Genomic DNA, 12,020 nt, shown 5'->3' on the forward strand with positions numbered 1-12,020 from the left:
TCTCCTGCAGCCCTGTAGCCTTGCAGCCGTGCCACTGTATCTCCCAGAGCACTGGGGGGACCTCTTTATATAGCGTCAGTAAGAATGTATTGCCCACATGTGTGTAGTGAGCTAACCGATCAGGGCCAGGTGAGAATCCTGGCCATAGGAACCTTCACTTTATCCACAGGTTGAAAAGTCTAGGTAATTCTTGGTGGTGTCAGAGTAGGTTGTTTTGAAGGAAATAACCATTCAGTAAATAGTGAAAAGCAGGAAGAGAATTTCAGGCGATGCTGTACTTTGCAACTTCTTTTCTTTTTCAGATTTCCTTTGAAATTACCTTTAGCCTGATTAGTCTAAAAATGTTCAGCATAGTTGGTGGGTAGCGGGTGAGAACCAGAAGCCATCCTGCTCTTTGCTCCGGGCTCACACACCCTAGATGGGTTTGTGTGGCCAGTAAGAACAGCTGGGACCACAGCTCTGTTCTCAAAACTCTTTTAAGTCCAGTGAACTTTCCCTGTCACTTTGGGGATACTAATACCTGCTGAACCTGTTTCACAGGTCTTTTTGAAAAGATCTATTGGAATGTATGAAATATTTCAAAACCAAAAAATGCTATACAGCTGTAAGGTGGTTAATAATCACATGACTAGTAGAAAATTGTATAATTTATTATTAAACTGAAGGAAAATTTTTAAATAAAAAACTTACTATATATGCAATTAATTTATTCTTGTAACTTAATTGTGTCAAGTAAAATTTATGACAGATTTATGTGTGAATTAATAGCATATCAGCACTAGAAGTTAATATACGTTTTTCTGCTTGAGGGCAGAAATATACATGTATTTCTCATTATCTTTGAGAAAATGAAATTCTTTTGAAAGAAATAATATGAAAGTAAATGAATTGTCACAAGTTCTACAATGAAACAAACATTATAGATTATTGGGCAGTATATGTAACTTGATCTGTTAGAGAAAAAAACAGTCACAGTCCTAAAGGAATATTAAAATTCGTAGGCAAAACAGTATGTTAAAACTTTTAAAAACTAAAGTATAAAACTATTTCTCTGTCTTTAGGCAAAATTTGGTTTCTCTAATATTACTGGAATTGATTACTCATCTTCTGCAATACAGCTTTCTGGAAGTGTCATAGAGAAAGAAGGTTTATCTAACATTAAGTTGAAGGTAACTATATATTTCTGTAACCTATTTTTATTTATGATAAAAGCTATGAAGTTTAAATATTTCTAGAATATATTAATTTTCTGAGATATTTGAACACATATGAATTAAAGATCAATCATAAATAATCCAAACAAACATTTTCAAGTAACTGTATTAAAGCTTTTGACCTAGTCAGCTTGGGGAAGTTATTTTCTCTTCCCTGTGTACAAGTTCACTTCCTTCTCCCTTCCCCACCCTTTTTCTTGTGCTTGTAAACCCGAATAATAGTTAACCTTGGATTAGCTAGATCAAAAAGTTGTAAATGTATAAAGTGATATAATGCCACCAAAGATTACTTAGTTTATTTTTGTGTCCTGTGGTCTTGTTAGATGGTGAGTCTTGCATTATATGTCTAGCCCAAGATTCTTTTCTTAGCTCTAGGATTATATAAAAACTGCATATTCTACAGTTCACTAGGAAGGCTAAGTTCTCTTGTGTAGTCTAAAATGAAACTCTTGGTTTCCTCCTGAAGCCTGCTTTTCCCTAGTTGTTCCCATTTCTATTAATGATACTGCACTAACCCCAAACTCAAGGAGTCATCATTGATTCTTCTCTTTCCTGTACATCCTCTACCCAGTACGTTGGTTTTATCTTCAAAGTATATCAGGAATGTGGTCATTCCTTGATATTTCCACTGCTTCCTCCCAAGTCCAAGCCACCTTCTGAGTTCTTGCCTGGACAACCGCAGTAGCTTCTTACTTGGCCTCCCCATTTCCACTCTTGCCACACCACAGTCCATTTCTACAGGTCAGCCAGAGTGATCTTTTAAATGTAAATCAGGTCGTCACTTGCTCACAAGCCTCCAGGGGCTTCCCCATAGTATTCAGCATAGAATCTGGACCCCCATCTAACCCTTACAAAGTCCCTTATTTTTTACCCCTTACTCCTGGATCACCAGTACTCTGGTCACACTGGCTTTCTTTCTGCTCCTGAAACATGTCTAGCCTGTTCTTCTCCAGTCTTTACTCCTGTTACCCTCTGTCTACAATATTCCTGCCCCAGATCTTAGCTTGTTAGGCTCATTTCTTATCATTCAGATCTCTGCTCAAGTATTACCTTCTTAAAAGAGCCTTTCCTGACTACCTTTTCCAAAATACTACTGTTCCCACTCAGTGTCTTCATTATTCTGTTTTTATTTTCTTTATAGCATGTTATCTGAAATTATTTGGTTAGCTTATTTATTGTCTGTCTCTTGCTTGAGAGCATATATGTTCTCATACAGGGACCTTTTCTGTTTTGTTTACTGTTATATATATTCCCAGGGTCTGAAAAGTCCTTGCATGTAATAGGTGTCCATGATATATTTGTTGAATAAATGAGTATTTTTAAACAGGCATTTAGGATCAGAATGTCTCCAAACTTACTGTCCTGTGGTCTTATAGGATGATGAGTCTTGCATTATATGTCTAGCCTGTTACTTTACTTCAGGTATAATGAATACAATGGTGTGAGGAAAAGGAAAAAAAACCATGTTCAAATGTATTAAACATAAAATGCACATTTTTAAGTCAAACAGTAAGAGTTTTAGATAATACACTATGATACTTTATTGAGCTGTATTAATAATCATGAGCTAATTGCTTAATTACTTTTTCAAAGTAGCTTTTCAGAATTAAGTTCATTATTAGCAAATTATTGTGACTAGTTTATGAAATTGCAGCAGATCACTATTTCATATGCTTATAATGTATCAGTAGGTTATTGAAAATGAATGAGATGCTGATGTCTGACTTCCAGATCTAAAGTGCAGAATATTGTAAAGTTAAGTCATCGCATTTTTAACAGTCATTTAATTTGAGCTTTGTACCATTCATTATAGCCTTTATTTGCTTTGTGAGCTGCTGAATCAAGGGAAAAGAACTTTTGATTTGCTTTATTTACTTTAGGTCACACAACTAGTACTATCAGCTAATAATTGTCTTATTTCCAGTGACCTCTTTGAGTTCCAAATAATTGTTGTCATTTTAAAGACTATGTCAGATATTCTGCTTTTTGACAGAAATAAGTTTTTCATAAACCAGGCTTATGAGCTGTATCATGTGCTAGTATTACTAGGCACTACATGTGGCTTTGATTTGTTTCCAAATTTGTAGAGATTTGGACTGTCTAGGTAACACTTATCAGTCTTGCTCACTAATCTTAGCTTTAATGTTCTAGGAATGAATCAGCACATAAATGTTAGCTATACAGTTGAAAATGTTTATTATATGTAAAATGCCATCATAATTAATTGGTCCTTTTTACAGATTGTCACTTAATTCAATAAAGATTGTTTTCATATAGACATTGATTTTTAATATAGGTAGAAGACTTTTTGAATCCTTCTACAAAGCTGTCTGGATTTCACATTTGTATTGACAAAGGGACTTTCGATGCTGTAAGCCTTAATCCTGACAATGCAGTTGAGAAGAGGAAGCAGTATGTGAAATCTCTCTCCAGGGTGTTGAAAGTGAAAGGCTTTTTTCTAATAACCTCATGTAATTGGACCAAGGAAGAGTTGCTAAATGAATTCAGTGAAGGTAAATGGCTATATGTTGTTTAAATGTGTGCTTGCCTTAGGTTTAATGCACTTAAATAGGTTTTTTTATTTCTTGGTGTTACAGGGTTTTACTTTTCATTTGTGGGAATTTTCTGCCTTTATCCATTAATAACCTTGGTAATACTTTTTTTTTCATCATAATTTTTTTTGTGTCATTAATATACAATTACGTGAGCAACACTGTGGTTACTAGATTCCCCCCATTATCAAGTCCCCCCACATACCCCATTACAGTCACTGTCCATCAGCGTAGTAAGATGCTATAGAGTCATTACTTGTCTTCTCTGTGCTGTAGTGCGTTCCCTGTGCCCCCCCCCACACACATTATGTGTGCTAATGGTAATGCCCCTTATTCCCCTTCTCCCTCTCTTCCCTCCCCCCTAATTCCAGTCCCTTTCCCTTTGGCAACTATTAGTCCATTCTTGGGTTCTGTGATTCTGCTGCTGTTTTTTTGTTCCTTCAGTTTTTGCTTTGTTCTTAAGCTCCACATATGAGTGAAATCATTTGGTACTTGTCTCTCTCTTCCTGGCTTATTTCACTGAGCATAATACCCTCCAGCTCCATCCATGTTGTTGCAAATGGTAGGATTTGTTTTCTTCTTATGGCTGATTAATATTTCATTGTGTATATGTACCACATCTTCTTTATCCATTCATCTATTGATGGACTCTTAGGTTGCTTCCATTTCTTAGCTATTGTAAATATTGCTGCAATAAACATGGTGCATATGTCTTTTTGAAACTGGGATCCTGCATTCTTAGGGTAAATTCCTAGGAGTGGAATTCCTGGGTCAAATGGTATTTCTATTTTGAGTTTTTTGAGGAACCTCCATACTGCTTTCCACAATGGTTGAACTAGTTAACAGTCCCATCAGCAGTGTAGGGGGGTTCCCCTTTCTTCGCATCCTTGCCAGCATTTGTTGTTTCTAGTCTTTTCTATGTTGGCCATCCTAACTGGTGTGAGGTGATAATCTCATTGTTGTTTTTATTTGCATTTCCCTGATCATTAGTGATGTGGAGCATCTTTTCATGTGTTTGTTGGCCATCTGAATTTCTTCTTTGGAGAAGTGTCTGTTCATATCTTCTGCCCATTTTTCAATAGGGTTATTTGCTTTTTAGGTGTTGAGGTGTATGGGTTCTTTATATATTTTGGATGTTAACCCCTTGTCGGATATGTCGTTTAAAAACATATTCTCCCATACTGTAGGATGCCTTTTTGTTCTGCTGATGGGGTCCTTTGCTATACAGAAGCTTTTTAGCATGATGTAGTCCCATTTGTTCATTTTTTATTTTGTTTCCCTTGCCCAAGGAGATGCGTTTAGGAAAAAGTTGCTCATGTTTATATTTAAGGGATTTTTGCCTATGTTTTTCGTCTAAGAGTTTTATGGTTTCATGACTTACATTCAGGTCTTCAATTCATTTTGAGTTTACTTTTGTGTATGGGGTTAGACAATAATCCAGTTTCAGTCTTTCGCATGTAGCTGTCTAGTTTTGCCAACACCAGTTGTTGAAGAATCTGTCTTTTCCCCATTGTATATTCATGGCTCCTTTATCATATATTAACTGACCATATATGCTTGGGTTTATATCTGGGCTCTCTAGTCTGTTCCATTGGGTCTGTTCTTGTGCCAGTACCAAATTGTCTTGATTACTGTGGCTTTGTAGTAGAGCTTGAAGTCAGGGAGCATAATGCCCCTAACTTTATTCTTCCTTCTCAGGATTGCTTTGGCTATTCGCAGTCTTTTGTGGTTCCATATGAATTTTAGAACTATTTGCTCTAGTTCGTTGAAGAATGCTGTTGGTATTTTGATAGGGATTGCATTGAATCTGTAGATTGCTTTAGGCAGAATGGCCATTTTGACAATATTCTTCCTATCCATGAGCATAGGATGTGTTTCCATTTATTAGTATCTTCTTTAATTTCTCTCATGAGTGTCTTGTAGTTTTCAGAGTATAGGTCTTTCACCTCCTTGGTTAGGTTTATTTCTAGGTATTTTATTCTTTTTGATGCAATTGTGATAGGAATTGTTTTCCTGATTTCTCTTTCTGCTAGTTCATCATTAGTGTATAGGAATGCAACAAATTTCTGTGTATTAATTTTGTATCTCACAATTTTGCTGAATTAAGATATTAGATCTAGTAGTTTTGGCGTGGATTCTTTAAGGTTTTTTATGTACAATATCATGTCATCTGCATACAGGGACAGTTTGACTTCTTCCTTGCCAATCTGGTTGCCTTTTATTTCTTTGTGTTGTGTGATTGTCCTGGCTAGGACCTCCAGTACTATGTTGAATAAAAGTGGGGAGAGTGGGCATCCTTGTCTTTTCCTGATCTTAAAGGAAAAGCTTTCAGCTTCTCACTGTTAAGTATAAAGTTGGCTGTGGGTTTGTCATATATGGCCTTTATTATGTTGAGGTACTTGCCCTCTATACCCATTTTGTTGAGAGTTTTTATCATGAATGGATGTTGAATTTTGTCAAATGCTTTTTCAGCATCTATGGAGATGATCATGTGGTTTTTGTCCTTTTTGTTGATGTGGATGGTGATGATGATGGATTTTCGAATGTTGTGTCATACTTGCATCCCTGGGATGAACCCCACTTGGTCATGATGGATGATCTTTTTGATGTATTCTTGAGTTCGGTTTGCTAATATTTTGTTAAGTATTTTTGCATCTATGTTCATCAGGGATATTGGTCTGTAATTTTCTTTTTTTGCGGTATCTGCCTGGTTTTGGTGTTAGAGTGATGCTGGCCTCATAGAATGAGTTTGGGAGTATTCCCTCCTCTTTTACTTTTTGGAAAACTTTAAGGAGGATGGGTATTAGGTCTTCACTAAATGTTTGATAAAATTCAGCAGTGAAACTATCTGGTCCAGGAGTTTTGTTCTTAGGTAGTTTTTTGATTACTGATTCCATTTCCTTGCTGGTAATTGGTCTATTCAGATTTTGTTTCTTCCTTGGTCAGCCTTGGAAGGTTGTATTTTTCTAGAAAGTTGTCCATTTCTTCTAGGTTATCCAGTCTGTTAGCATATAATTTTTCATAATATTCTCTAATAATTCTTTGTATTTCTTTGGTGTCCGTAGTGATTTTTCCTTTCTCATTTCTGATTCTGTTTGTGTGTAGACTTCTTTTCTTGATAAGTCTGGCTAGATGTCTATTTTGTTTATTTTCTCGAAGAACCAGCTGATGCTTTCATCGACTCTTTCTCTTGTTTTATTCTTCTTGATTTTATTTATTTCTGCTCTAATATTTATTATGTCCCTCCTTCTGCTGACTTTGGGCCTCATTTGTTCTTCTGTTTTTAGTTTCGTTAATTGTTAGTTTAGACTGTTCATTTGGGATTGTTCTTCTTTCCTGAGGTAGGCCTGTATTTCAATATACTTCCATCTTAGCACAGCCTTTGTGGCATCCCACAGATTTTGTGGTGTTGAATTACTGTTGTCATTTGTCTCTGTATTTTGCTTGATCTCTTTTTATTTGGTCTTTGATCCATTGATTATTTAGGAGCATGTTATTAAGCCTCCATATGTTTGGGCTTTTTCTTGGTAATACTTTTAATTGTATATGCAAAAAATAAAGACATAATATTGGTTGAGATACAGGTTCTTTTTAGTATTTTCCAAGAAATCCTGGCAGTTAAGTACTAAAAATTTGAGCCTATAAAAATTAAGTTCTTTACTTAAGCTCTATAATCTGCTATTTAGAGAATCAAAGAAAACACATATATTATGCTTGTGACTTTAGTGCACGATCTATTGGTGATTGGTAATAATAGTATTGAGTAATAATACAAATGGAATTCTTACATGATGAGAATTTTAATTTTATACATACATTGCATGTCTTGCTAGTGGTCATTTAGTACTTAGGATTTGTTTTGTTTTTTAGCATATGTAGAACAATTATTTTTAACATTGCCCAGAAACAAAATATAGGAACTTTAGTCTGTTGAGGAAATTTTTACCATTTTCTGAGTTTTGATGTAAGGACAGGATCCTCTTTTGCCCTATTAGTAATGTAGTATTAGTGTTGTGTCTACTAAGATCTTGTGCGAATTGAGAATCTGTAGTTTTTTAAAGGAATGGGAGGAATTTTTAAGGATAGAATATTAATAAATGCTATGATACTAAATTTTTGTTAAATTTTGAGCCTCAGTTGTCACAAGCAAATAGGAAATGCATTTGTGACCAAATTGCATGCACATTATCTTAGCATTTGTTTCTTTTTGGTACTAAAGGCATAGACATTAGTAGGGAGAAGACTTATCATGTGTCTTTTTATTGCAGTCAGTGGCTTAGGCAGGTTATGTATTGTAAATCTGAAGTGTTTGAGGCTTGAAATGTGAACCTGAGGCTTCATTACTGTTTTGTCTGGGAAGCAAGAATTGTATGTGATTTTATTGTCTTTTATTTTATGTCATTAATTTTATTATCTTCCATGTTAAATTTGTTTCCTTTAGAAATGTTGTGGGCCTGTATCAGTAGTCTTTCCCTCTTCCTGAAGCTTGACAGTTTTAATAAATGCTCAAAGTTACACTGTGTAGGGCAAGTTCCTTTCCTGGTTTTTAAATACAGGTGTTCTCTTTTACCCCTGGAACCACCAGACAATAACATATTTGTCTGTCCTTGATAATGAGGAACAGACGTTGGGCCTGGTAAAGAGTGCTTAAAAGTGTGTCTGTGTCTGAGAACTACTGAGTTCTCATAAGTTAAAAGTTAAGTTCTTTAACTTATGATCAATTTTAAGCTTAATACAGAATTTAAGTAAAATGTGACAACAGGAAATGTTAAGTAATGACATATCACTGAAGATGTTTTTTAGGCATATGTCTCTTAGGAAGTGGTTTTTGGAGTTAGATACAGGATACTAACAGAATATGCAGCCACACATCACTGCTGAACTGCTGAGGGTGTTGTCACTGGCTTCTCAAGATTGACCTCCATAGTCCCTTTCACATAGAATAAAGGTTCTTTTTATTCTTTTAAGGTTCTTTGCTTCTTTACTTATTTGAAGCATAAATGTTGATAAAACTGTTGAAAGGATTCTTGCAGTTTTCCTATATATTTATATAAACATTTTGTGTTTTTATTTGTTTTGGTGAGGATTACATGGATTACTTGTCAGATATTTGATGTTCTAATTTGATGTCCAGAAAATTTGACTTTTTTACAACTACCAAATTAAAAAAAAACAAAAAAATTTATCTTACTGTAAAAGTAATACAGATTAATTAGAAAAAATCAACCCCAACATCTAAGCATGTAGATTATACTATTCAAAATCATTTATTATCTATCACTGGAATATAATCACTTAATATTTTGAATATTTTCCATTAAAAAATAACTTCAATTCTGTAGGGTTATCCAAGGAGTTAAAAATATTAGTTTTGGAAAATTCACAGAGATTATTTTTCTTGAAAATTTTTATTGTGACGTATTGTAGCCATATGTAAAATTTCAAAAAAAAGATAAGGGCGTGTACCCATGTACCTACCATAGTGGTTCCATTTTCTAGTGTTAAGGTATATCATGTTATTTAAAACGTCTGTCCTCCTTTGGAAAAGTTTTCCTATTATCAGCTTTTAACAAAACTTTAATATTTAGTTATCTAAGATTTGGTGAAGTTTGATTAGGAATAGGAACTAGAATTTATAATGAAACAAAGTATAAAAGGTCAATTGATGCAATAATATATATCCTTTCTAACCTTTCTTTCTGTTAGAGTTATTTGAGCTGAAGCTGAAGGTTTGAAAACAGAAAATACACACCACCTCCCTGCCCAAAAGATAAAAAAAATACCTCCCAAGCAAATAGTCCCATTACTGAGGCAAAACCATGGTCAACTAAAAGTGACGTTGCAGCCTTGTCTTATTTTTTTTTTTAACAAAATAATAAAACATTAAATTTCCATTTTGTTTTATATTTAAGAAAATGCCACGTTATCTTATTTGATCCTCACTAAATCACTAGGACTTAGATAGGGGCATTGGTATCTGTAACCTTCTTGCATAGAAACTAAGGATCTTTGTTAAAGTAACTTGACCAGCGTATCTTTCACCTAGTAAGTGGTAGAGCTGGGATTTGAACCCAAGACTTCTGGATCCATGTTTTGTTTTGAATCACACAATGCTACTTTGAAAGCTACTACTCCCTTGTCTTCCCACACCTTTCATTAATTCAGTTTGGGTCTTGATCTTCGGTTACAAACTTTTTTTTTTTTAATTGCGGTAAAAATATATATAACAAAAGATTTAGCCATTTTTAAGTGTATAGTTCTATGGCATGAAGTACATTCACATTGTTGTACAAGTACCACCATCCATTTCCAGGAGCTTTTCATCTAATACAAATTCATTTTTATTTCCATGTAATTTAACCTTTCTGTATTAACAGCTTTTGTATGTGTTATGTGATTTGAGTTTCTACACATAAGGCATTCAGAACAGTGCCTGATACATGGTAGGACCTCAGTCCATGGTAGCTGCTTCCTACAAACTAGGCGGTGAAGTAGGCTGAAGGAGGTGTGGAGCTGAAGAGGTGATAACAGGAAGTGGAGGAAATGAGAGATGGATGGAAAGCCTCTTTTCTGCAAGTTGTTTTTGGTCTTGTCTGTTCCTTGTTCAGTGCAAAGTATTCTTGCTATATATACACAAATATACTACACATACAGTACAATTGATAAGCCATAAAGTGAAATCCAGTCATAATTCAGAGTTTGGAATCATGGTTTCATAAAGGATTTGCAAGTACTTTGTTAATACAAATTTCCCTTAACTGCAGGATTCAATCCCTAATAATAGTATTTGAATTTTGTCTGGCAGGATTTGAACTTTTCGAAGAGCTGCCTACACCCAAGTTCAACTTTGGAGGCAGATCTGGAAACAGTGTAGCAGCATTGGTTTTCCAAAAACGTGAGACTTCTCATTGGACAAATTCAGTTAGCTTTTAAAGAGGAAGCTCCATATCAAAGTAAACATGACACAGAAAACTCAAGTACAAAAAAATGCTTAGTAAGTCCACAGGATGCACATGTTGGAAAGATTTAATGGGTTGGTAAAAATATGAACATGTAAGTGGTTGGGAATTAGAGATCAACCAAGAATAATTTCAAGTTTTCTTTTGTATTTGAAATGTAAATATTTTTCCTTTTGATTAAAAAACTTCCCTGTACTTGCTGAACACTTAAAAACTTTAAAGCAGTAAATGCATTTACAGAAGGCATGTATTCTTGATTTTTGTGCCTTGATAAAAGTTGAGTTGAATATAGCTACTTATTAAAATTTGTCCAAACCATAGCAAGGCCATAATAGGAAACAAAACAAACTTTCTTAATGTTTTATCAGACTATTTATGAAACATAATAAGTATACTATTTTGGGTTGAATGGTGGTTATTTTTTTAAAATTACTTAATACCTGAGAAATTCCCCTAGTTTTCACTTACAGAACTTAACAAAATCAGATAGATGTATTAGTTGCTCAAGAAATATTTATTGAGCTTGTATTTTGTGGTTGATGGTGTTTTATGTACTGGGAGGGATGAATAGGTAGTAGGAAAGGCCACTAAGAGATTCTGTTATTTGCTAGCACTGTGTTAAGTTTTATTATCTTACTAAGTTATGGAATCCTTCCAGTGTCTTCTTTAGATGGGTATTACTTATTCATATTTTTACATATCGAAGGGCCAATACAGGATGGAGACAGAATTCTTCTCTAGGTCTGACCCTAAAGCCCATTCTTTTTTACAGTTCAACTGGGACACTAGGACTTGTACTAATAAATACTGTTAGAGAAGTTGGAAGTTTATTTTAAAAGCTCTGCAGATCCTGGCTAGTGACGGTGTTGATCTGTGGACCGTGAGAATAGTGAGTCATCCTTCATTACTTTTCACCATTTCCCTACTTGTCTTAAAAGGCTTGCCTAGTCAAGAACTGAATTGTGTCATTATGTGAAAGGGTGGTGTAATGTGTGTGTGTGTAAGCCTGTGGAGACATAGGGACAAAGATGTTCTAATTAGGTCTAATTGGTAAGAGAAACAGTTTGTTGATGTTTTTGAAAAGATGAGGTATATTAATATTGGATGCCATTTTGTATTTGGGCAAATTTAATTTTGGAGTGATAGTACGAGTTTTTAAGAAAGTGATACCATTTTTGATGGTTTTTAGCTTTTTGGGCCTGTTAGGTTATAAAAAAATAGTTTTTGTTAGTTTGGCAAATATTACTCAGGTAATGAGTAAGTCCAGCATTTTGCTGTTTTTGTTTTTTTTTTGT

The 12,020-nt window shown here is 34.6% G+C and overlaps 1 protein-coding gene across 4 annotated transcripts in view; it reads left to right on the forward strand.

The window, feature by feature from the left end:
* Positions 1 to 12,020, forward strand: part of EEF1AKMT2 (EEF1A lysine methyltransferase 2) — a 73,503-nt gene that overhangs the window by 15,883 nt on the left and 45,600 nt on the right. For 2 of the 4 annotated variants that reach the window (XM_017647911.3, XM_017647925.2), the window contains exons 4-6: positions 1,062 to 1,169; positions 3,511 to 3,727; positions 10,572 to 10,971. In XM_017647911.3, coding sequence (XP_017503400.1) covers positions 1,062 to 1,169; positions 3,511 to 3,727; positions 10,572 to 10,699 — 453 coding nt within the window. In that variant the 3' untranslated portion in view covers positions 10,700 to 10,971. Of the gene's footprint in view, positions 1 to 1,061; positions 1,170 to 3,510; positions 3,728 to 9,472; positions 9,632 to 10,571; positions 10,972 to 12,020 lie in introns of those variants that run through there. The other 2 variants (XM_037011198.2, XM_017647918.3) reach the window with 2 other exon arrangements.

Source organism: Manis javanica, chromosome 7 (assembly GCF_040802235.1).
Source record: "Manis javanica isolate MJ-LG chromosome 7, MJ_LKY, whole genome shotgun sequence".
In the NCBI taxonomy this organism is placed as follows: domain Eukaryota; kingdom Metazoa; phylum Chordata; class Mammalia; order Pholidota; family Manidae; genus Manis; species Manis javanica.